Below are 25,796 nucleotides of genomic sequence, written 5' to 3'. Positions count from 1 at the left end.
TGAGGACATTTCTGTGAACAGCTCGCAGAGCTTTGCTGAATCTGCCTACCAATATCTCAGTACAATGTGTTACCTAGGTAGCCTAGATGAGGTTTTTATTGTCGGTGTCTTGTTTGATGAGAGAAAGGTGAAGGTAAGTGCACCCAAGATGGGAGCTCCATTAGGACACTCAGTGATCCCTGACTGCAAATGGATAGTGACACCCACAGATAAGTGATGAGACACTCCTTCACCTGAGTTTCATTTTGGGCTCTCAGGAATGTGGCAATGTAGGAATCCTAGCCTTGTCTTTAAAGCTCTTACAATCCAACTGAAATTGGTAACATAACTATAAGGCTTTCAGAATGCTTTTCTATGAAGAGTGAGGTCCAACACAGCATCTTTTGGAGTATATTGAAAGAGATCATGTTTCTATTTACATAGTGAAGACTCAGGAGAACCAGATAGCATGAACACTGTTCTGTTGGAGACAGAAAGCTGAGAGTTTAAGGGCTGTGCTAAAAAACACATTCTTGAAGGTCTAGATGTGGACAAAGGGCAAAGCACAGAGTCATGACACCAGGCACAGTGGGCAGTTGGCTGCCCTGTTTCTTTTTTCTACCTACAGAAGGTTGGGGTTCCACCGACGGTGCCTGTGCACCTAGTACCCTATCCTAGCACTTAGAAGGACTCCGGCTTGGGGTCAGTAAGCCTTCATGAAGATGGAGATGGCTCCTGCTAGCGAGAGGAGTGAGATGGGGGCTCTTCCTCCTGAAAAGACCAAGGTCTCTGCAGATGCAAACAACATCTGCCCATCTCAAACCAGTTGTGCAGAGTCACGGCAGGAATCTTTAAAAAGCTAGTTCACTTTCTCTTTGAATTCTGATAAATTCCTGAAGGGAACTACAAAGGCATAATGCTCATAATAATATATGGAAATTATTTCAAACAATCAATGGAAGTGCCAAGAGGTGGCCTTGGAGGCCCTACCTCCCTCTCTGCACTGGACATGAACAACTGACATTTTCTCTATCTGATATAAAGTGCTACACAGGGCCCTCCATCTCCTTTTCCACCTGATGGTCACTCCTAAGCTGCCCAATATCAAAGTATATGAGCCACGTCTAAAATAGTCCTTAACATTTCTGTTCTCCTTTCCACACAAGGTAGTCAAGACTAGAAATGCACAATCTAAAGAGGTTTATATAAGTTTATCACAAGCAGCACCACATAAGTGATAATGAAGGAAACAAGGACTTTTAAGAAATGTACAGAACAAACAGATCAGTCTGGAGAGAAAAAATGCAATGAAGTCATCAGGGTTACCGAACGAGCTTAGCCCTGATCAGCTGTTCATCCAGGGTTTTGGCGGGTTCGCGTGTAAGAAAGATCTTGATGGAACTGTGATCTACCCTCGAGGAATGACACAAAAGATGACGACAGCGCTCTTTCTTTGGAGCCTCTGCTAAGGTGCACATCTTCTTCTCCAAGGAACCCCAAGCCCATCCTGGTTTATTTAGAATAAGCCTCCTTTAGGAAATACTACTGGGGAAAGATGAAGGCCTGACTGCTGAGGATCTCCAGCTTCAGTTCATATTGGGCAGCAGCCCAGTGACATCTCTGATCTCCAAATAATCAGTCACTGGGAAATGGCACCCTGGTGAGTCCTGAGGTGATTAGTTATTGCTTGGCATGTCTCATGAGTTTGAATCCGGGATAACTAAACTGGACCTGAGATCTGGAAATCACTGTTCATGTAGATTAATCCACAGGTACATTCTGATTGTCCTGCTCCTCTTTCCTTGATCCATCTTCTGTTTCCATAGCAGCTAAAACCTCAGTAAAATGGGACACCTGGCCCAGGCTCAGGCAAAAGTTCCCTTGGGAAATGAATCTGTTCCATGGCCACAAAAGGGGAAACAAAAGACTCTAACACACAGCCTTGTGAACATCAGCCAGGCAAACCCAAGAGGCTCAAACGTCAGAGGGGAAGACAACAAACAATTGCAAGGAGGGGAGAGAGCATGTGGAAAATAATGGAATTAAAGCAGAAACATTTCAGAGGCTGCAAAAGAAAGCCAAAGCATAGAACAACAACAAAAATAACTTATAGGGAAGTTATAGGCATAAAATGGCAGGACAAAAAGGAGATGCATGCAGGAGAAGTGGGGGAAGAAACACCCAGAAAAGGACAAAGAACTGGCCAGATGAGGAAATGAGAAGAGACATCAAACAGAAGACAGAGCCTCTTGACATCAGGCACGGGAAGCCTACCCTGATGATAAATGTTCTGCAGACTCCAAAGGCACAGAGTGGGCTGGCATGCGCCAGCACTGGGGACTCACATCGGGCTGTGATGAATGGTGCACACCGCAGACTCAGCCTGCATCTGTCTGAATGGCCCCTCCTTCAGAAGGGCCCAGGGCCATTCTCCTTCACTAATGATCTCATGCACAGCTGAAGCTTCCTCCCCGATTTTGGGCCAGCCCACATGTGAGGTCATTTCAAATGGAGAGACTGGCGGACACATGAATAGCTTTCAAAGACCCCTTGTTCACAGTTACAGTGTCAAGAATGGTGGCCCAGGACAGCTCCCAGGAATTCAGGCCACACACAACTGAAAATGTCACGCCTTCTCTGAGAACATCCATCAGGGCCAACTGTCGCTGTCTAGAATTTGGTATTTGGGGCCCTTTCATAGTCTTACTCTGATTTATTAAAATGTTGAAGTATAGTGGACACTGTCATGCACAGCCACCTTCAGGAGCAGAGGACTTATGCCTCACAGAAGGACCGGCTGCTGGTGGACAGCCCTTGGTGGTCAGCCCCCTGTGTCTCAAGTGAAGAGAGATGCCTGGCCCACAGTCACACCTGTTTGGGGATCAGCCTAAATTTGGACTGCTGTGCCAGTATAGAGGAACATCTCCATCACCTCAATAAGGGAACCTTCTGAAGGGCAATCCTAGCTTCAGAGCTCCCTGTAGGCTCAGCCGAGATGTCCCAATGCACAAGCCAGCTTCTAACCTGCCCAATTCTGTTTCCCACTTTTCCCTTCCATGGGAGTTGAGACCAAAAGCACCCCCTAATGTGCGTCTTTCATGCCAATCACACATCTTCCTCCATCTGTGCACACCTGCACATATATACATACATAATCACACATACACATTTCACATTAATCAGCAATAAGCAACACCATTAAGGACACTATTCATTTCTCTGCACAAATATCTTCTTTTCAGAGCCCTTCTCTGAAGAAAGTTCTTGTCATTCTGTCAACACATCCTGTTCTATTTTCTCACCCTTAATACCACCTGTTATATTGCATACTCTTTTTTTTTTTTTTTTTTTTCTGTCTCATGAGAATGTGAGTTCATGAGTGTGAAAACTTCACCGCTTTGGCTTACTGCTGTAACCCCCAGTGCCTAGAAGAGAGGCTGGACTATTACAAGCACTCAATAAATATTTAAGAATGAAATATTTTTATCTTTCTTGTTCCCAAATAAAAGCTAGCTTAATAATAAATGACATCTTGTCTCAAATTCTAAAGGTTTTAATGTTCAATCCATGAAAGCACAAAACAACACTTTGGTCTACATAACATCTGAGTATTCAGATAAAGTAAATTTTTGCAATTTAGTCACATATTAAGTTATATTTTTTCTCTAGGATCAATCGGAGTAAAACAACAACAAAACCACAAAAACAGCTCGTGACCAGATTTTTGGCAAGGCTGCAGAGGCACAGACTTGGAGAGTCTCCTTTTAGGAATACGGCCATTTAAAGCTCTCACCCATCATTATGTGTTTTCTCTATTTTAAAACAACCAGCTGAACAATTGCCACTAAAGCTTCGTTCCATCATCAAACAACAGGTAAAGTTCACCCAGAACACCTTACCACCATTTCACCCAGAGACAACAGGCATTAATTTCCAAAGGACTGGAGAGATACTGAGGTATGAATTCTGAAATCTTAGAGGGTATGCCTGTTTTGCAGAGAACATCAACGTTCTCTGCAGAGCCATGAGTATATTACCATTAAGCCACCAAAAACGTAGACTCCTTTGGAGTCTGTATCAGCACCCATAACCTCCTACCAAGGGCCCAAAATTCCCCCATTTATCCTCATGATGCAATGCAACAAACTGTTCTCTTACCTTTGGGGGAGATGTGTCTCCAAGTAACCGTAGGCTCTGGTCTACCAGTTGCTATGCAGGTGAGGCTGATATTGTTCCCTTCGTTAATGGAGATATCTGAAGAAATCTCTACAATTTTGGGAGATACTGTGGAAACAAGACAGAATGAAAATAAAAATCCTCCTGAAACATTTCTTAGTTGTCTTAACATGGTAGTTGGCAGAACAGTCCAGAGAGTAAAATATATGGACTACAGTAAGTTAACGATGAGAAATTAGAGGAATTACCTTAAACATAAAAAAAGTCTTATCTTGAATTTAGCTTTGATTTCCTCCTATTTAAACACAAAGTCAGGGAGTCCGAATGGGAATAAATTCTACTGCAACACTGTAATAGCTATTCTCCTAGCCTCCACCCTCTTCCTGTATCCACTCACCCCCACCCACCTCCAACACATATCCATGAGCCATCCTCCACACTGCATTCAACGATGTCTTGAAATAATGCAATTCTGATAATATCACATCTCTGTCTAAACAGCTCCAGTGCTCCCCATGGCCACCTGGTCATAGCCTGACTCCTTGTAGGCATGAGGCCATGCAGAATCAAGCATCAGCCTACCTTTCCATGGCCATCCCCTGTGATCCCACCTCTGCTGACTCCCTTGTTCTCCCCAGAACATCATGCCCTGTCTGGGCATCAAGTATTTGGGTTATATTTTTCCTTTTATCCTTCCTGGGCAACTCCCAGCCATCCTCGTTTTCATTTTTATTTTGAGACAGGGTTTCACTTTGTCACCCAGGCTGGAATGCAGTGGTGCAAATACGGCTCACTGAAGCCTTGACCTCCCATGCTCAAACAATCCCACCTCAGTCCAAGCAGGCATGTGCCGCCATTCCTGGTTCATTTTTATTTTCATTTTTGTAGAGACAAGGTTTTGCCACGTGCCCAGACTGGTCTCAAACTCCTGAGCTCAAGCAATTCACCTGCCTCGGCCTCTCAAAGTGCACTCACAGCCATCCTTAAGGCCCAAAGCAAATGCCAGTTTCTTTCAAACCTACTGATGCTGGTTTTGACTTCTTAGTTCTTGGCAAGTTAAGTGTCCCCTCCATCCAGCACTCTTCTGTTTCTTCATGTTATATTCTTTCCTTGAATAAGTACTCCTCAGAGCCACCATGCTGTGCAATTGTAAAGCACACCATCCACCTGGCTTACAATGTGATCGGGCCTGCCGGAGAGCCCAGGGAAGCTGCGCGATGACTTTATCGCTTGTTGCGAGGTCAGAGTGGGGCCCGCACACTAAAATCAGATGGGTTTGCAAATTTTAATGCTGGTCTTTTCTCTACTTGAACCATTACTCACTCATTCCTAGTTGTGTTGGATCTTTTCCTTCGTGAAAAGGGGGTTTATAAAGATATCTTAGCCTTCTTCTCCTTCTCTCCTTCTCCAGTGTTATCTTCCATGTATGTCCTGCATCCACCCAACTGAAATGCTCATCATTAATGAGCATATGTTGTATTATCTGTGCCGCACTGAGCTGTCTCCTTATCCCCGTGCCCTTGTTGCTGACTTCGCTGCTTACACTCTTCTCTGTGCCTATCCACATCTATTAAAATTGTTCAAAGCCTGAGAGAACTACCACCCCTTTGATAAGGCTGTCCAGGTGATCCTCAAGAGGACGTGACCTCTCCTTCCTGGGGATTCCACAGCACTGTAGTATCTCCTATACGGCATTTAAAGTAAACTTTTATGTAACATGTATCCCACCTTTCCTTTTATACTATAAATTACATTAATATAAGATATTTAAAAAGATCTTCACTTAACTTTTTAGTTTTTTGCTGTCCTAAATAGGGTATGTTACACAGAGAAAGCACCAGTTAATCATTTTTAGATTTCCATCCTCACTGGGCTTCAGACAGAGAGGCAGTGTGTCTCTGCACATGCACGCACTCACACACACACACACACACACACACACACATACACACTTAATTACACTCCCATAAGCATTTGGTGGGACAGAAATAATGGAGAGTGGACATGGACAAGGGTTGGAGGAGAGAGAATGCTAGCTCTACAATCTGGGACTTTTAAGATATAACATTGCAATTTATGGTTGTATCATTTTAAAAGCTACATTGAGCCTTCCACGACAGAAAGGTAATTGATGAGTTAATGACTGAGCATTTGATTTGCTGACTGCCTGAAGGGTACAAACTTCTAAATTCTCTTTGTTTCGGAATCATTTAAATTGATCATTGCAAAAATAGACACTTTGATGTGTTTTATTCACAGAGTTTTAACTAGAGCATTCCCATCTTATGCACCAGCCACTTCTTCCCCCACCCCCCCAACACCATACCATACATCTGCTGGTCCCCGCCCCTGCTCACTCTTGGCACCCGCACAGACTTGCTTGCTTACTGGAGGACAGGCTGCCCGCAGAATGTCTCTGCTGGCCTTGCAGACATTGCTTCAACTGTGCAGGTAAGTAATTTATGGATCTGTAAAGTACTCCGAGATGCTCTGCAAGGGATTATGTCACGCCAACGCCATGCAATAAAATAAAAAATGATGGACTTTGTGAACACAGGGTGATTTAGGGTTTGTAGTTGGAAGTGTGCTTAAAGTACATTTTAAGTGGAAATCAGGCCGGGTAATGAATTACTCTTGCTTTGGAAGGGCTTACTGTGAGTTCATTTTCCTGGCTTCCTACATAATAGCTAATCTGCTAATCATACACTAGAGAACAATGGACAGTCCCCAAGTAGGATAGAAGGTGGTTTGGGCCAGAGCTGTCAGTGCAGTAAGTATATTAAATGAGACAATCGCACCTCATGCTTGGAAGAATCATCTAGAATTGTCTCCCCTCACTAATAATTGGAAAATATCCAACTCATGAGGTAGAAGTTGGAGAAGTGCTTGCTGTCCTTTAAATTCTGCCTAAGAATACAGTTTGAAGGAGGAAAACTGCCCTTGGGTGAGTGAAAAAGACAGATCATTCATGGCATAGAGATGAGGTGGTTTGACCAGGGGAGCAATCCCAATTATCAGAAACAAATTGGCATATGCCTAAGATGCTAAGGGAGTCAAAATATGATTTCCTACGTGGCAACTTCTAGTACATTGTCAGTATTCATGACTACTTGAATTGGTTAGGGTGCACTGTGGTTTTAGCTAAGCCATCCTCATAAGGAAGCTTCTGACCAAGTGTGAGATAGGGCTACTTATATTTTTATATTGTTTCCATGGATACATTCTGTATCTGACTTCTCATCACTCAGACTGTTAGAAACATACTAGGATTGTTTTGCTTATTTTCATTCATTCACTCCTTCTTCAATATTCATTGATCACTTTCCATATACCAGCATTGTGGCAAGCATTAGAGACATAAACTAAATAAGATACCATCCTTTTCCTCAAGGAGTTCACAGCCTCAGAGTATAAGAACAGATGCAGAAGCCTAATATTCTAATGTATGGTGACACAGAATTGTGAGTCAGGTGTTATGGAGACACAGAGGACAGACATCTAAGCCAACCTTGACATGGATGTCACAAGAGGCTTCTTAGATATGTGATACCTAAGTTCACCCCTAGGAGTAAGTAAAAATTAACCGTATCTGGAGAGAAAAGGAGGAAAGATATCCTAGGAAAAGGAGACAACATAAGGCAAGCACTATTAGTAAGACATTTTGTGGCCAGGCACAACTGATAATGGAAGAAGTCTACTTTAGAGGATAGTCCCCAACCTTGTTGGCACCAGGGACAGGTTTCATGGAAGATAATTTTTTCCATGAACTGGGGATGCAGGAAGGAATGGTTTCAGGATGATTAATTACATTTATTATGCATTTTATTTATATTATTATTACATTGTAATGTTGTAACATATAACAAAATAATTATACAACTCACCATAACGTAGAATCAGTGGAAACCCTGAGCTTGTTTTCCTGCAACTAGAGGGTCCCATCTGGGGGTGATGGGAGATAGTGACAGATCATCAGGCATTAGATTTTCATAAGGAGTACACAACCTAGATCCCTTGCATGGGCAGTTCACAATAAGGGTTCGTGCTCCTATCTAATGCTGCCACTGATCTGACAGGAGGCAGAGCTCAGGTGCTATTGCCAGCAATGGGGAGTGGCTGTAAATACAAAACAAGCTTTACTCACTCACCCACCAGCTGCTCACCTCCTGCTGTGTGGCCTGGTTCCCAACAGGCCATAGAGCAGTATTGGTATGTGGCCTGAGGTTTGGAGACCCTTGCTTTAGAGGCTGGGCCAAAAGTCATTCAATGAACATTTTGTGAACACCTACTGTTACACAATGGTGCGCTAGGATATGAAGGACATGCAGACATATACCAATTTGCCTGGCCCTCTATGAACTTACAATCTGTTTTGGGAAACAGGGCATATAAACATTCCAGAGAGTTGAATAATAAGGCAAATATGTTGGAAATTTATGTGTGATTGAATGTGAATGAACAGTACAAACTTGAAGTGCTATGAGTTACTAGGAGGGAGGATAACAGCTAGCAAGAGTGCCAGAGACTGCTTCACCTCAAATTGGAGTTTACTTTAGGTATCAATAAATGAGAAACAGGTATCTAGGCAGAAAAAGTGAAGCTGTTTCAAATGGGACAGAATTGCATGGGCACAGATGGGAAGGCAGAAATCCACGAACTGAAGAAATACAATGTCTATTGACTACAAGAGGCAACGCAGAGCAGGGGCTGAGACCTGGCTCTACTGTGTTCTAACTGGGCAACCTTTGCCAAGTTACTTCACCTGCCTGTGTCTTGCTCTCCACATTTATAAAATGGAGCTAATAATCGTCTGAACCTCATAAAGACTGTTTCAAAGACATAGGAGTAAGTTATGAAATGCATTGAGAACAGTTTCTGGCAATGTGAAGTGCTCAATGAGTGAGTTTTAATATTGCATGTGCTTGGCAAACACATATATGCAGTGTCAACACAGAATGGACAGTCCATAAATTTTGACAGAATCAATGAAAAATGGGATACAAGATCATGAAGTGAACGAGAGCCAGATGATGGAAGGGCCTGAATGCCTAGTGCCTAGATTTTAGCTGTATCCTACAGGCAGTGGCAAGCATTTGAATTTTTTTAAAAGAAATGTCATAATTTTTAAAAAATTTAAGAAAAAGAAGCTGTTAACTGTGTCAGATGGAGTAAAATAGACAGAAACTGGAGTCACAGAAATCAATTGACAGTGATGTTCAAAGCCTGGATTAAACTGTGGGCCCTGAAAAAATGAAAAGCAAGGGATGGATTGGAGAGCAATGCCCAGGAAAAAATGCACAAATGGTTGCTAGGAGGACGACCAGGGAGATGGGGTCAAGCAGGAATGCCGTTCTGTTCAGTAGCATCTGGACGGCTGCACAGGGAGACCCCTAGACCTTCTCGGGGAAACTACCTTTGAGGAGAACATTAGTGTGATTAATTCTATCTTAGACTTGCTGATGGTGAGATGATAAGGGACATCCAGGAAGGATATTACTATTATGTTAGCAGTTGGAATCAGAGGATCAGAGGTCTGGGCAAGATCCCAGTTTGAGAATCCACATGAAAGGTAAAGAGCAGAGGGGTAAGAACTGATGCACCAATAGTGAATTAGACCTGCTATGAGTGGATGAGTCCTTTGAAAAGGTCATTGGCTTTTCCCCACAGGCATGTATGTGGTGCCTCCTGGCTTCTGAGAGCTGAATCTAGAAAATATACCAATTATAGAAACAGAAAGACCAAGGAGTGGTTAGGATATGTTTAGGAAGAAAGACAGAAGCCAAGGGAGCCATGCTGTTTGGATACAGTTCCATGTTTAATACATTATGTTAATGTTTAATCCGGCTCTTATTGAATTTTAATTCAAATGTGTAAATAATTAAATAAGATAATTATTAAAACAGTATTCTGAGGAACTTCCCTACTCTTGGTTTAGCTTCCACTGCCCAGGTGTTGAGTTTTAATAATTATGTCATTAATAAATAGCAATTTGCTGTTTTTAGCACACAGTGGATATCCTATTAAATCCAAATTAGGATGCTTTATTAAGCACCGTGCAGTCCTGTGGGGCTGAGAATGCACATCAGCCACTTGGACCAGGTAACTGCACAGCGCATGCAGATCTACAGATCCCAGATGGCTTCCTTGGCTGGCAGTGGGGCTTCCCCTCCTGCCTCTCCTCTGTCCTGAAGATTGGAGATGCCCACATCTCCTCAGGGCAGTCCTCACAGCAAGGGCTGCTTCACTGCTAAGGCCTCTTTAGGGACCTTTGTCTTTACAGAATTAATGGGAGAAACCTGGAGTGCTCTTAACCTTTCTGGCTTCCAGACCATGTGCAGAGATACTATGGCCTATGAGAACAGCCTGGTGCATGAATGTCCAACCCAGATCGGAAAGCTTGGAAAGATGCAACCAAGCGGGTGTTGGTTTTGAGAAAAATCCATCTTTTCCCAAGGGCCACTGTGTACCCAAGCAAAGCCTAGGCACAGTTGAGTGGTTCAGGTGGGATTCAGGCTGCGGCAAATGTGCTTGGTTAGGACTTCCCTTCTCTCATCCAGACTGAACGGAGAGATGAATCTCTCACGGAGCATGAAGGCAAACTCCTTCTTTGGTCTCAAAGGCCCTGCACACTCTGGATGCCACCTCCCTCTCCATGCTCTTCCCACAGCATTCTCCCTTCCTCACCCTGCTGGCCACCTGTCCTCTTCAAATGCCTCAAGCCCACCTTTGACTCCATCCTTCACGCTTGCCTTTGTCCTGCCACTCACACTAGTTCTGTCTAATTATTTCAATCTCAGCTCCTCACAGAAGCCTTCCTCAAACCCCCTTTCTAGAAGAGAACCTCCAGCCTGCCTGGCTTGCTACACAACTGTCTGCCTCTCCTAAGTACAATGTAAGCTCCACTGGCGTCCCGTTCCTTGAAATGGTCATCACATATCATAATGCCTGGCATCGTTTGTGTTCAATTTTTCTGAGTGAATGAATTACTGTGTTCTCTCAAGGCTGGATGCAAATGCAAATAAATTGAAATGACTGAATTTCCTCAAGATCTTTAAATTGCCCCCAAGGACTGTAAGTGAACAATAATGATGTTGATAATTACCATTTATTAAATACCTGCTGTATAACAGGTGTTTGGCTATATTACCTTTATTTTATTTTTCACTGTATGAACCCCACAAATAGATATTCTCTCTAAGGCAACCAACTGCCCGGGTCTACCCAGAATTGGAGGGTTTCTTGAGACATAAAACTTTCACTGCTGAAACCAAAAGCATTTCAGGCAAATGGGGATGCATTGGTCATCCTAATTATTTCCCACACTTTACAGATGAGGATACTGATACTCAGAGGAGTCAAGGAACTTGTTCGAGGACATACAGTTGAAAATTGCAGTGTTTTTTTTGTTATTGCTGTTGTTGTTTGTTTTTTGAGATGGAGTCTCATTCTATTGCTCAGGCTGGAGTGCAGTGGTATGATCTAGGCTCACTGCGAGCTCCATCTCCCAGGTTCATGCCATTCTCCTGCCTCAGCCTCCCAAGTAGCTGGGACTACACGCGCCTGCCACCACACCCAGCTAATTTTTGTGTGTGTGTTATTTTTAGTAGAGACGGGGTTTCACCGTGTTAGCCAGGATGGTCTCGATCTCCTGACCTCGTGATCCGCCCACCTCAGCCTCCCAAAGTGCTGGGATTACAGGCATGTGCCACCGCGCAGTGTTTTTTCAAATAGAAATAATATGGGTTAGAAAAATAACAAATGCACATGGAATCATGGGAATATACATGAAGATCCCTAAGATCTCTTTTGATAAAAAAAGAACCCTAAGCTTCATATCAGAAGCTGAGGTTTTAAGCCCACACCCCACAGTTACTAGCTGTATAAGTGCATGGCAATCATTAGAGTCTCTGATTGTATTCATTATATATCAATACCTATCTTTCCTCCTCAAAATAGATGTTCTGCGGATCAGATTAAAATGTTAAGAAATCACTTTTTATACATAAAGCATTAATCGAATGTCCTTTCTTAGTGTTACTAAAAATGTGTACCTCTAGAGACCAATATGAAGAGAAATACAGATTTTTAGTGCAGTAGGGGACTGTTTTGGTTTGGACATTGGGATGGACCACACCCCCAGCTGATGTGCTCAAGGTTTGAGGATAAACAGCATCTTTAAATGAGGACTCAGGCCCCAGGCTAGGATGTGCTGTGCAACAGAACCCCATTCTTTTGTCAGCAATGTGCTTGCTGCCATCATTTTCAAGAAGGGAAGGGTCAGATTACAGACATTCAGAATTCCAAATGAGAGCTTGAAAATGTAGAAAGCTCCTTAATGGCATAACCTCGGTGGATTATTATTCTCTTCACTAGAACCCTTCTGTCATTTGTTACATCTCATTCCTTCTCTCGCCCTCCATAGTAAAACCATTCATGTTTGCTAGAAAATCCTGAAGCTCTGGGAAAAAAACCTAGTGATTTTTTCAGGATTAGTCATAAACCAGTGGTTCTGAAGATTGGAACTTGTTCCTTTCAGGATCAACTGAAATGTGGAAGGAAGTCTTTATGAGCTCTGCCTCTTGACCCAGTTTTAGTCATTCCTGATGGAGACATAAGAGAGTGAAGTCCATACCATTCTTTCCTCATTCCATGCCTCTTGGCTTCGGGACATAATGGTAAAAATTGAATTTCACAGCAACTGCCTGTAATCATAAGTGCCCCATTATGTGGGTCACATCTAAGAAATTACTAAGAAGTGTCTTTTCATCAATTTTTTAACATGGAAACATAAGGGATGTATCGGTGATCATGATGTGGACCTGCCATCCAGACAGGGCTGTCTGTTTCCCAGCTGTGCGTGTTTTCCATGTACGGCAGTGCATGCTTTGGGTTGGGCGTATATGACTGGCTTTATTGCCCTTCACCACCAGGCCTCACTCTTTAGGGACCAGTTCATGAAGGGAGGATAGATGGGGTGGGAAGAAAAGAAACCCTGAACACTTTCTACTCTGAGCACTTTGCCAGGTGTTCCACATTTGCTGCTCCCCTGTAAATCCTCACCATTAACTCCTAAGGCATGATCCCCTACTGTGTAGTCGAGAAACCGAAGCTTGGAGAGGTTACACAACTAACCCAAAACCATCATGGAGAATGTCAGACACACTGCAGATTCTCTAATAAGGTGTCCCTGAAAACTGACAGCCAAAATGTACACAAGCCAAAGATCCTCAAAACTTGAAATAATGTCACAACAAGGAAGGAATCAATTAATTTAATTCATTACATAATTTCATGAGGAAGAGAACAGAAGTAAAAATAGAGGAAATATGGCTTTTTAACATTATTCTTCATGGGAGAAAACTAATATTTGTTGAAGAGCTAATAAGGGCTTTCCATATATTCTCCCTTTTCATCCAGGAAACTGAGGTTTTACCCCGCTAATGATGTGCTCAAAGCCACTGAGCTAGAAAGTGGCTGTTCTCAGACCCAAGCTCTTCCTACAGGGATTTGGGATCAAATAAAATATGTAGGTATAATTGAAAGCACTTAGTGAATTACTAATCACTCTGCAAATGAATGCTATTGTGATTGAGATAATTCAGAGTTCAATCAATCAGTGGTAAACAGCATAATTGTTTGCTGTAAAAACCAACCCTGATGTGCTGACCAGGATTTATTTATAGTGCTTAGCAACATCTCCTGACATGCATGGTTTCTTCACATCCATCCTCTCCTCAGAGCCAGGGGCTGGCAAGAGATTTCTGACATCACTATTTCTAATTTCTTCTCACCAGGAATTGTCTATTCCTATAGTTTCCAACCGCCATAGCCTTGCCATATCCTTTGAGGCTCAACCGCAAGGCCTCGTTAAGCTGTGTCTTTCGCTCTCTTGGCATCTGGCACCTTACTGTGACTTTCCTTTCCCAAAGCAAGAATGCAGCTTATATTCATGAAACTCAAGTGACCAGATACTGTAAGCTATGCAATGGTGACTGCCACTTCTATTGTATACCAGACTCCATTAGTTGCTTCTCTCCCTTAGATGGATTTTTTGCACAATCTCCAAAAGATCTTCATAGAAATGGAACGAGACCCCATTCCATTAGGCTTAGAGAACTCATGGGTAGGGGGTGGCCCTGGCAGCTCCAGCCTCAGCTAGAGGGACACTCTAGGTACACACACTTCCGTTCTAGTTCTAAGGACTTCAACCTCTGTAATCCCACTGCATTTTCAATAGGGGTCATTTGTCTGCAAAATCAAGAAGATGTTAGCTAACTCTGCCCCTTGGATGCTCTTGCTTCTGTTCAGAAACCCACTTCATAGAGAGAAAAAACATTTTGCTATAATAGTCTGTGCCATTACTCTACCCCGGGATGAAGTTTATATTTCTACATCTTGATATCATACAGGTAAACAAATACGTAAATATGTATGTATAAGTCATGGTAACCTCTTGGACTCCGAGCCATGATTCTGCTAATGTTCTCCTCTTGCCCTTAAGAGATACTCAGGTAATAATCATTCCTCTCTCCTAGGCTGCCTCACTCAGGTCAAATGGAGGTCAACCAGATAGAGCCTAAGCCCCTGTCCCCAGGTGGTCGCCGCTCTCGGCTCTCAGCTCTGCAGAAACCTGCATTTCTAAGCTGTCAATCTGCTGGCTGCCAACAGCGCCAAGCTCACTTACATTCTCAGCTGCCTTCATGGCGTCATCGGCACTTTAATTCTTAATTGCCTAAAAGCACTGGTAGTTATGCACTCAAACACAAGCTATAAAACTGTATGCAGCAGGGAATTATGCTGACTGCAGTAAGAAGGCTGTGGTGAAGTCCCCACCACACCTCACCCTCTGACTGCAGTAAAGTGCAAATAATTCCAGCGATTTTTCTCTTGTTCTCCAAATAACAGCACAGTTGAGTTCAGCAAAGGAGGGTCATTAGCCCTGAGAAGAGTTTCTGCCTCTCTCTAGCACTAGAGTCCCAATATTGCTCGTGCTAGAATTAAAACTTGAGTTGTTCCTACACTCCTTGTGACCACCGTCTTAGGGAATAACTAGGCAGCTGCAAGAAGACACATCTCATTATCTGACCTTGAATCTTGAATTGTGGGAGGTGGTCCCACTGCTGTCAAAGGAAACTTTTCCGTTGATTTTGTGTTCCAAGACCTTATTGCCACTAAATCCCTCATAAAGGTTATGGCTGGTGAACCGATCAAGGAGAAGCTCCTTCCCCTTTAGCATGAGGGGTAGAGACACAGGTCTGTCTGTTTTAAACTACAACTTCTCAGCAAGAATGGCAGCTCTGTTAATCCCCCTGTGAAATGTCACAGTGCTGGAGCGAGTGAGGCAGTGCAGTTGGGGAAAGAGAAAAGTTTCAACATGACTTCTTGTTAATACAAAGCTTGTCAAACACATCACCTAGAAATACCGAATGTCTTTATTAGATTCCTTTATCTCCCCCTGAGATTGGAGGGACGCAACCAGTTGCTTCTCAGTAGAGATGTCATCATCTAGAAACTAATTAAAGGCTACAGAGGAAGCTAGGTCTCTCACACTTGGGAGAACAAAATGCATTAGCAACACAAGTAAAAAAAAAATTACAAGTGAACTTTATATCAAAAAGGGCAAGTTAGGAATTTGACAATAACTCTTCTTTCTCCCTCACCAGTTCCCAGCAGGAGAAAGCAGGCCCATCAGGATGTCAATGAATCTTGACACAAGGCCCTCTGCTGCCCGGTATCACTCAGGAAGGAATTTCTCCCCTATTTATGGATACAGAGGGGAAGAGGCCACCTGACCACTTACAATGAGAAATGCAATTGTGTGGGTTTTATGCCAGCATCTTTTCTTACTATTGAGAACTGTAAAAGATGTGTGCCGCTGAAGAGCATTCATTTACCTCTGCACATCAAAGAGCTTGGCCACGCAATCCAAAATATGTCCAATTACAGAAAAGCATATAGAAGCAAATGTTGTGCCTCAAAACTAACAAAAATTCAGAACCTAAGTCCCTTGGTATCTTTAACCATGTAATAAACCTCCTCCATACGAATTAGGTGAACAACTACACTCTACCATGCTTTGCAGTCACCAAACATCCCTACCTGTGGCGTCACGCCTTTCTTAGATTTCTCCTGCTGATGTTTCATGATCTTTTATGTTTCATTAATCATAGCTGTCCACATAATATAATTTAAAAACCCATGCTTTGTCATTCAAGGCCTTCTCCCATTTAGCACTCTAGCCACCCTAGACTGTGACTGTTCTACCAAAGAATTCACTGCCACTTTCCGTACTTCCTGCCTTGGTTGATGATGTTTACCTTGTCTTACAAGATGCTTGCTTTTCAGGTCTACATGTCTGAAACAGTGCTTATCATTTAGTCCTAGCTAAACACATCTTGTCTTCCACTAGGGCCTTATTAGATACTGGCTGGATGGCTGATACTAAATGAGTGAAGAATTCAAAAGTTCAAAAGTTTGCCAACTCTGTCCACCCACAGAATAAATTTTAAAGTACTTGTCTTGAGACACTAGGCACTCCTCCTTCCCCACTTACCTTCTACTCTTCTCTCTAATTATGCTTGGTAAATATCACACACTAGCCTCTATCTGAATGGATTAATATTCAGTAAGGGCTCTGTGCAAATCTGCAGGATATGACCATAGCCAAGAACTCAGACTCGGGAGCCAAGTAGACTCAGGCTCCAATCCTGAATCTACTATCTACTAGCCATAGTTTTTCAAAGTTTTTACTGTGGTAAAATGTATCTATCATTTATCATTTCGGCCACTTTTAAGTATACAGTTCAGTCGTATTCAATACATGTATAAGCGCAGGTGCAGTGTCTCACACCTGTAATCTCAGCACATTGGGAAGCTGAGGTGGGAGGATGGCTTGAGCTTAGGAATTTGAGATCACCCTGGGTGACACAGCAACACCACCATCTTTCCAAAAAAATTTTTAAAACTTAGCTGTTTATGCTGGCATGATCCTGTAGACCCAGCTCCTCAGGAGGCTGGATCACTTTAGCCCAGGAAGTTGAGGCTGCAGTGAGCCAAGACTGCATCACTGCACCCCAGCAAGGGCATCATGGCAAGACCTTGTCTCTCAAATCAATAAGTAATAAATGTATAAACAGACATATGTTTAAGAAAGTTATTTAACTTCTCAGTGTCCTTTTTTCAAAATGCAAATAATAACAATACTTTTACACTGTTGGTGGGACTGTAAACTAGTTCAACCATTGTGGAAGACAGGGTGGCGATTCCTCAGGGATCTAGAACTAGAAATACCATTTGACCCAGCCATCCCATTACTGGCTATATACCCAAAGGAATATAAATCATGCTGCTATAAAGACACATGCACACGTATGTTTACTGTGGCACTACTCACAATAGAAAAGACTTGGAACCAACCCAAATGTCCAACAACGATAGACTGGATTAAGAAAATGTGGCACATATACACCATGGAATACTATGCAGTCATAAAAAATGATGAGTTCATGTCCTTTGTAGGGACATTGATGAAGCTGGAAACCATCATCCTCAGCAAACTATCGCAAGGACAAAAAACCAAACACCACATGTCCTCACTCATAGGTGGGAATTGAACAATGAGAACACTTGGACACAGGAAGGAGCCTGTTGTGGTGTGGGAGGAGTGGGGAGGGATAGCATTAGGAGATATACCTAATGTCAATGATGAGTTAATGGGTGCAGCACACCAACATGGCACATATATACATATGTAACAAACCTGCACGTTGTGCACATGTACCCTAGAACTTAAACTGTAATAAAAAAATTAAAAATAAATAAATAAAAATCTCTCTTTCAAAATTAAAAATAAATACAATACCTAGTAGGGTGGTTATGATAAATGGTAATTTAGATGATTTACATAGTACTCAGGACATGTTAAAAGATCAAAAATAGAATTACACACACAAGTATGCACTCACCAATTCAATTATTAATAGAATCATTTTCCCCAGTCTCTGTGTAACCAAATCCCAGGAGGTACATCTTACCAAATCTAATGCCCAATTCCCTGTCCTCAATATAATTTAATCTTTCAGCAGTATTTGAGCCAGATCTACCCTTCCATCTTTGGATGCTATCACACTGTCCTTATTCTCTAATTAGCTTACTGGCTACTCCTCCTTAATGTCAAACTCTAAATGTTGACAAGATCTATTTCATGACCATCAGCCCTGTTCTTTAACTAAAACTCCCTTCCAACCCATCTGTGGCTTAACTGCTATCAGATACCCATGGTTTCCAAATTCATGCCATCAGCCTTGATCTCCCTTTGAGCTTCACTCTCATAGGCCAAAAACTGGATTCAGTGCTTTTTATTTTCTTTTTTCTCTTGGCTTTTATGTTAGCTTCAGGGAGTACATGTTCAGGTTTGTTACTTGGGTAAATTGTGAGTTTACATGGGTAAATTTGGTGTATTAATGATCCAGTCACCCAGGTAGTAACCATAGCAACCAATAGGTAGTTTTTCACCCCATATCTTTCTCCCATCCTCCCCCACTCAAGTAGTCACTACAGTCTATGGTTTCCTTCTTTGTGCCTATGTGTATTCAATGTGTAGCTCCCACTTATAAGTGGGAACATGCCATATTTGGTGTTCACTTAGGATAATGGCCTGCAGCTCCACCCATGCTACTGGAAAGAACATGATTTGATTTGTTTTATGGATGTGTAGTATTCCATGGTGTATATGTACCACATTTTCTCTATGCAGTCCACCACTGATGGGCACATAGGCTCGTTCCATGTCTTTGCTATTCTGAATAGTGCCGCAATAAACATACGAGTGTATTTTTTTTTTTTGGTGGGACAATTTCTTTTCCTTGTGGTATATACCCAGTAATAAGAGTGCTGCATTGAAAGGTAGTTCTAAGTCCTTTGAAAAATCTCCACACTGCTTTCCACAGTGGCTGAACTAATTTACGTTCCAACGAACAGAGTAAACCTGTTCCCTTTTCTCTACGATTTTGCCAAGTCTGTTGTTTTTCGACTTTTTAATAATAGCATTCTGACTGGTGTGAGATGGTATCTCATTGTGATTTGATTTGCATTTCTCTAACAATTAGCGATCATGAGCTTTTTTTCCATGTATTTCTTAGCCACATGTATGTCTTGTTTTGAGAAATACCTGTTCATGTCCTTTGCCTATTTTTTAATGGGGTTATTTGTTTTCTGCTTGTTGAATTAAGTTCGTTATAGATTCTGGACATTAGACCTTTGATAGATGCATAGTTGGTGAATATTTTCTTCCATTCCATAGGTTGTCGGTTTACTCTCTTGACAGTGTATTTTGCTGTGCAGAAGTTTAATTAGGTCTCACTTGTCAATTTGGGGCTCTGTTGCTATTGCTTTTGAGGACTCAGTCCTAAATTATTTGCCAAGGCTGATGTCCAGGAGGATATTTCCTCGGTTTGTTTTCAAGGGTTTTTATAGTTTTAGGTCTTACATTTAAGCATATAATCCACCTTGAGTTAAATTTTGTATATGGTAAAAGAAAGGGGCCCAGTTTCAATCTTCTGCATAAGGCTAGCCAGTTATCTTGCACCATCTATTGAATAGGGAGTCCTTTTCCCATTGCTTGTTATTGTCAACTTTGTTAAAAGTTAGATGATTGTAGGTATGAAACTTTATTTCTGAGGCCTCTATCCTGTTCCATTGGTCTATGTGTCTGTTTTTGTAACAGCACCATGCTGTTTTGGTTACTGTAGCCTTGCAGTATAGTTTGAAGTCAAGTAACATAACGCCTCTGGCTTTGTTCTTTTCACTTAGGACTGCTTTGGCTATATGGGGTCTTTTTTTTTTTTTTTTTTGGTTCTATATAGATTTTAGTACAGTTTTTTTTTTTCTAATTTTGTGAAAAATGATGTTAGTAGTTTGATAGGAATTACATTGAATCTGTAAATTGCTTTGGGAAGTATGGCCATTTTAACAATATTGATTCTTCTTATCCATGAGCATGAAATGTTTTCCCATTTGTTTTTGACTTTTCTGATTTCTTTCAGCAGTGTTCTGTCATTCTCATTGTATAGATTTTTACCTTCTTGGTTAGACGTATTCCTAGGTATCTTACTCTTTTTGTGGCTATCATAATTGAGATTGTGTTCTTGATTTGGCTCTCAGCTTGGAAGTTATTGGTGTAGAGAAATGCTATTGATTTAGGCCAGGTGCAGTGGCTCACACTTGTAATCCCAGTACTTTAGGAGGCCGAGGTGGACAGATCACTTGAGGTTAGGAGTTCAAGACCAATCTGGCCAACATGGTGAAACCCCATCTCTACTAAAAGTACAAAAATTAGCCAGGTGTGGTGGCACAGGCCTGTAATCCCAGCTACTCAAGAGGCTGAGGTACAAGAATCACTTGAACCTGGGAGGTGGAGGTTGCAGTGAGCTGAGATTACACCACTGCACTGCAGCCTGGGTGACAGAGTGAGACCCTGTCTCAGAAAAAAAAAAAAAAAAAAAAAAGGAAGAAATGCTACTGATTTGTGTACATTGATTTGGTAACCTGAAACTCTACTGTGGTCGTTTATCAGTCCTAGAAGGCTTTTGGCAGAGTCTATGGGGTTTTCTAGGTATAGAATAACATCATCTGTAAAGAGAGATAGTTTGACTTCTTATCTTTTATTTCTTTCTCTTGCCCGACTTCTCTGGCAAAGACTTTCAGTATTATGTTACATAGGTCTGGTGAGAGTGGTAATAATTGTCTTGAATTTCTCAAGGGGAATGGTTCCAGCTTTTGTCCGTTCAGTATTATGTTGACTGCAGGTTTGTCATATATGTCTTTTATTATTTTGAGGCATGTTCCTTTGATGCCTAATTTGTTGAGGGGCTTTTAACATGAAGAGATGTTGAATTTTATTGAGAGCCTTTTCAGCATTTATTGAGACGATCATGTTATTTTGGTTTTTAATTCTATTTATTTAGTGAAACACATTTGTTGATTTGTACATGTTGAACCACCCTTGCATCCCAGGAATAAAGCCTACTTCATCATGGTAAACTAACTTTTTGATGTGTTGCTGGATTAGGTTTGCTAGTATTTTGATGAGGATATTTGTACCTATGTTCATATGTTCATCATGGATAATAACCTGAAGATTTGTTGTTGTTGTTGTTTGTTTCATTGTGTCTTTGCCTGGGTTTGGTATCAGAATAATGATGGCTTCATAGAATGAGTTAGAGAGCAGTCCCTCCTCCTTTATTTTTTGGAATAATTTCAGTATAACTGGTATTAGCTCTTTGTACATCTGGTAAAATTTGACTGTGAATTCACCTGGTCCTGGTCTTTGTTGGGTCAGTAGGCTTTTTATTATGGATTCAATTTTGGAACTCATTATTGGTCTGTTCAGGATTTTAATTTCTTCCTGGTTCAATCTTGGAAGGCTGTAAGTTTCCAGAAATTTATCCATTTCTTCTAGGTTTTTTAGTTTGTGTGCATAGAAGTGTTTGTAATAGTCTCTGAGTAGTTTTTGTATTTCTATGGGGTTGGTTGTAATGTCACCTTTGTCATTTCTGATGCTGTTTGTATCTTCTCTCTTTTCTTATTTAATAATCTTAACTTTACAATGGTTGAACTAGTTTACAGTCCCACCAACAGTGTAAAAGTGTTCCTATTTCTCCACATCCTCTCCAGCACCTGTTGTTTCCTGACTTTTTAATGATCGCCATTCTAACTGGTGTGGGGTGGCATCTCATTGTGGTTTTGATTTGCATTTCTCTGATGGCCAGTGATGATGAGCATTTTTTCATGTGTTTTTTGGCTGCATAAATGTCTTCTTTTGAGAAGTGTCTGTTCATGTCCTTCGCCCACTTTTTGATGGGGTTGTTTGTTTTTTTCTTGTAAATTTGTTTGAGTTCATTGTAGATTCTGGATATTAGCCCTTTGTCAGATGAGTAGGTTGCAAAAATTTTCTCCCATTTTGTACATGGATGAAACTGGAAACCATCATTCTCAGTAAACTATCGCAAGGACAAAAAACCAAACACCGCATGTTCTCACTCATAGGTGGGAATTGAACAATGAGAATTCATGGACACAGGAAGGGGAACATCACAATCTGGGGACTGTTGTGGGGTGGGGGGAGGGGGGAGGGACAGCATTAGGAGATATACCTAATGCTAAATGAGGAGTTAATGGGTGCAGCACACCAACACGACACATGGATACATATGTAACAAACCTGCACATTGTGCACATGTACCCTAAAACCTAAAGTATAATAATAATAATTTAAAAAAATCTTAACTTTTAATTTGGTATGGATTTTCACATCTCAATTTTGTTCAGTTAAGTTCTGATTTTGGTTATTTCTTTTCTTCTGTTATCTTTGGGGGTTGGTTTGCTCTTGTTTTACTAGTTCTTCTAGGTATGACATTTGGTTGTTAATTTGAGATCTTTCTAATTCCTTGATGTAAGTTTTTAGCACTATAAACTTTCCTTTTAACACTGCTTTAACTGTGTCCCAAATATTCTGATCTATTTTTTTCCATTTTTGTTAGTTTCAAAATTTGTTTTTTAATTTTTTTATTTTTACCTTAATGTCATTCTTTACCCTAAAGTCATCCAGGAGCAGGTTGTTAAACTTCCATGCAATTTTATGGTTTTTGGAGATCTTCTTGTTAATAATTTCTTTTTTTATTGCACTGTGGTTTGAGACTTTGGTTGGTGGACTTTGACTTTTTTGAATTTATTGCAACTTGTTTTATGGTTGAGCATGTGATTGATCTTAAAATATGTGCCATACGCAGATAATAAGAAAGTATATTCTGTTGTTGTTCTGTTGTTGCGGAGTGTTCTGTAGATGCCAATTAAATTCAACTGGTCAAGTGTCATGTTTAAGTCAGTGTATCTTTGTTAGATATCTGCCTCAATTATCTGTCTAATGCTGTCAGTGGGGTGTTGCAGTCTCCCACTATTATTGCATGTTTATCTAAATATCTTTGTAGATCTCTAAGAAGTTGTTTTATGAATCTGGATGTTCTGATTTTGGGTTTGTACATATTTAAGATAGTTAAGTTTTCTTGTTGAATTGAGCCCTTTATAATTATGCAATGACTCTGTTTGTCCTTTTTGATCAGTTTTGGTTTAAAATCTCTTTTATCTGATATAAGAATAGCAACCCCTACTCTTTTTCATTTTCTGATTGACTGATACCTCTTTCTCTATCCCTTTATTTTGAGCCTATGGGTGTTGTTACTCATGAGACGTATCTCTTAAAGGCAGCAGACTGTTGGGTCTTGCTTCTTAATCCAACTTGCACACTATGCCTTTTAAGTGGGGCGATTATCTCATTTATATTCAATGTCAATATTGATGTGTGAGGATTTTATCCTGTCATTATGTTGTTAGCTGATTGTTACATATACTTGATTGCATAGTTGCTTTATAGTGTCAGTGGGCTACATACTTAACTATGGCAGGTATCATTCTTTCTTTTCCATGTTTGCCACTCCCTTTAGGAACTCCTGTGAAGTAGGTCTGGTGGTAACAAATTCCCTTAGCGTTTGCTTGTCTGAAAAAGATTATATTTCTCCTTTGCTTATGAAGCTTAGTTTCACAAGATAGAAAATTCTTGGTTGGAATTTTTTTCTTTTAGGATGCTCAGAATAGGCTCCCAATTTCTTTTGGCTTGTTTGTTTTCTGCTGAAAGTTTCACTGTTTGTCTGATGGGGTTCTATTTGTAAGTGATCTGCCCCTTCTCTCCAGCTTCCTTTAATATTTTTTCTTTCACTTTGACCTTGGAGAGTCTGATGACTATGTGTCTTGCAGATGGTCATCTTGTATAGTATCTCACAGGTGTTCTCTCAGTTTCTTGAATTTGCATGTTGACCTCTCTAGCCAGATTGGGAAAATTTTTTGGACTATATCCACAAATACGTTTTCCAAGTTGCTTGTTTCCTCTCTTCTTTCAGGAATGCCAATGAGTTGCAGGTTTGGTCTCTTTATATAATCCCATTTTACTGAAGGTTTTGTTCATTTTTAAAAATTCTTTTTTAAATTTTCTTTTTGCCTGCATTGACTCAAAGGAGTCATCTTCAAGCTCTGATATTCTTTCCTCAGCTTCATCTATTCTGTTGTTAATGCTTCCAATTGTATTATAAAATTTTTATAGTAAATTTTTAATTTCCAGAAGTTCAATTTCGTTCTTCCTAAAATGGCCATGTCATCTTTCAACTTGAGGTTGAGCACCGGCTGCACTGGAAGGTGGGAGCGAAGTGCTCCCAGATCACTGGCACCAGACCTTTGTAGAGGGAGCTGAGGTTTGAAAGCACTCTAGCATGGTGGTAGGGTTGGGTGGCTAAGCTGCTCCCAGACCACCAGCAACAGCACTTCGTTGGTTGGTGGCCGCAAGCATAAGCATTCCAGAGGGGCAGTGTGCAGGGGTCGGGGGGCTGCAACAATGCTTTTTAGCTTTGTGGACACTGACCTGTTTTTTTCCCCTCTGGTAAATACTACCCAAGTCGATTCTACTGTTGCTACATCTGTGGTCTTCCTGTTTTTACTGTTTGCATGGACATTCCATTCTCTGCATCACGTCTAGAGTAACTAAAACAAAGCAAAATGACACAAAAATCAAATAATATCATCCCCTGCTTATAAACCTCCAATGGCATTTGACTGAACTTAGAATTAAATTCACAGTCCATACCTGTGTCTCTAAGATGCTACATAGCTAATCCCTGGAGGAAGTCTCTGACTTTACCTTGGACTATTTTGCCCAGAATTCACTCAGTTCCCTGATCTGCTTTCTATCTGTCTCTGTTTTTTTTTTTTTTTAAGATGGATTCTCACTCTGTTACCCAGGCTGGAGTGCAGTGGCACGATCTTGGCTCACTGCAACCTGGGCCACCCAGGTTCAAGCGGTTCTCCTGCCTCAGCCTCCTGAGTAGCTGGGATTATAGGAGCCTGCCACAGCAGCTGACTAATTTTTGTCAGTTTTAGTAGAGATGGGGTTTCATCATCTTGGCCAGGCTGGTCTTGAACTCCTGACCTCACAATCCACCTGCCTCGGCTTCTCAAAGTGCTAGGATTACAGGCGTGAGCCATCGCACCCGGCCCTTTCTATCTCTTAAAGATGCCAAGGTTAAGGGCCTTCAGGCCTTTATAGTTTCTTTCCTCTCCTGAAATGCTCTTTATCCAGAGTGTCACATATTTAGTTGTTTATCATTTAGTTCTCATTTCAGATTTCCCCTTCTCAGTGCCCTTCCTTGCTATGCTACCTCATATAGCTTCCTGGCCTATCTCATTACCATGCTTTGGTTACTAGTATGGCTCATGACACTCTCTGAAATTCTCATTCATTTGTTTAGTGTCTGATGTCTCTCTCTTCTCATTGGAATGTAACAGCTATGAGAACCAAACCTTATATTGTCCACACTCTGTCCCTTCCACCAACAATTCTCAGCACACAACAAGGGCTCAAATCATTTTGTTGAATAGATGAACTCTCCTGGCCGGAATTAATTTATTCCTTCTTTGCCCTTTGTTCAAACCACTCTGATCGAGTATATCAGAGTTTGTCTTAGCAACTATTAGTATATGTACCTATCATTCCCACAAGAATATGAGATTCTAGAAAGCAGGACCTATAATGTTTTTAT

At 41.2% G+C, this 25,796-nt stretch overlaps 1 protein-coding gene across 10 annotated transcripts in view; it reads right to left on the bottom strand.

Moving 5' to 3' along the window:
- The window catches only part of NTM (neurotrimin), a 982,933-nt gene that overhangs the window by 124,039 nt on the left and 833,098 nt on the right, over nucleotides 1-25,796 (bottom strand). For all 10 annotated transcript variants that reach the window (XM_032167911.2, XM_032167912.2, XM_032167914.2 and 7 more), the window contains one exon: nucleotides 4,138-4,263. In XM_032167911.2, the coding sequence (XP_032023802.1) occupies nucleotides 4,138-4,263 (126 nt within the window). The remainder of the gene's footprint in view (nucleotides 1-4,137; nucleotides 4,264-25,796) is intronic.

The sequence above is a fragment of the Hylobates moloch genome, unplaced genomic scaffold (assembly GCF_009828535.3).
Source record: "Hylobates moloch isolate HMO894 unplaced genomic scaffold, HMol_V3 SCAFFOLD_11, whole genome shotgun sequence".
Classification (NCBI taxonomy): Eukaryota; Metazoa; Chordata; class Mammalia; order Primates; family Hylobatidae; genus Hylobates; species Hylobates moloch.
The sequence above is the reverse complement of the archived record's forward strand: the minus strand, read 5'-3'. Positions and strand labels throughout refer to the sequence as shown.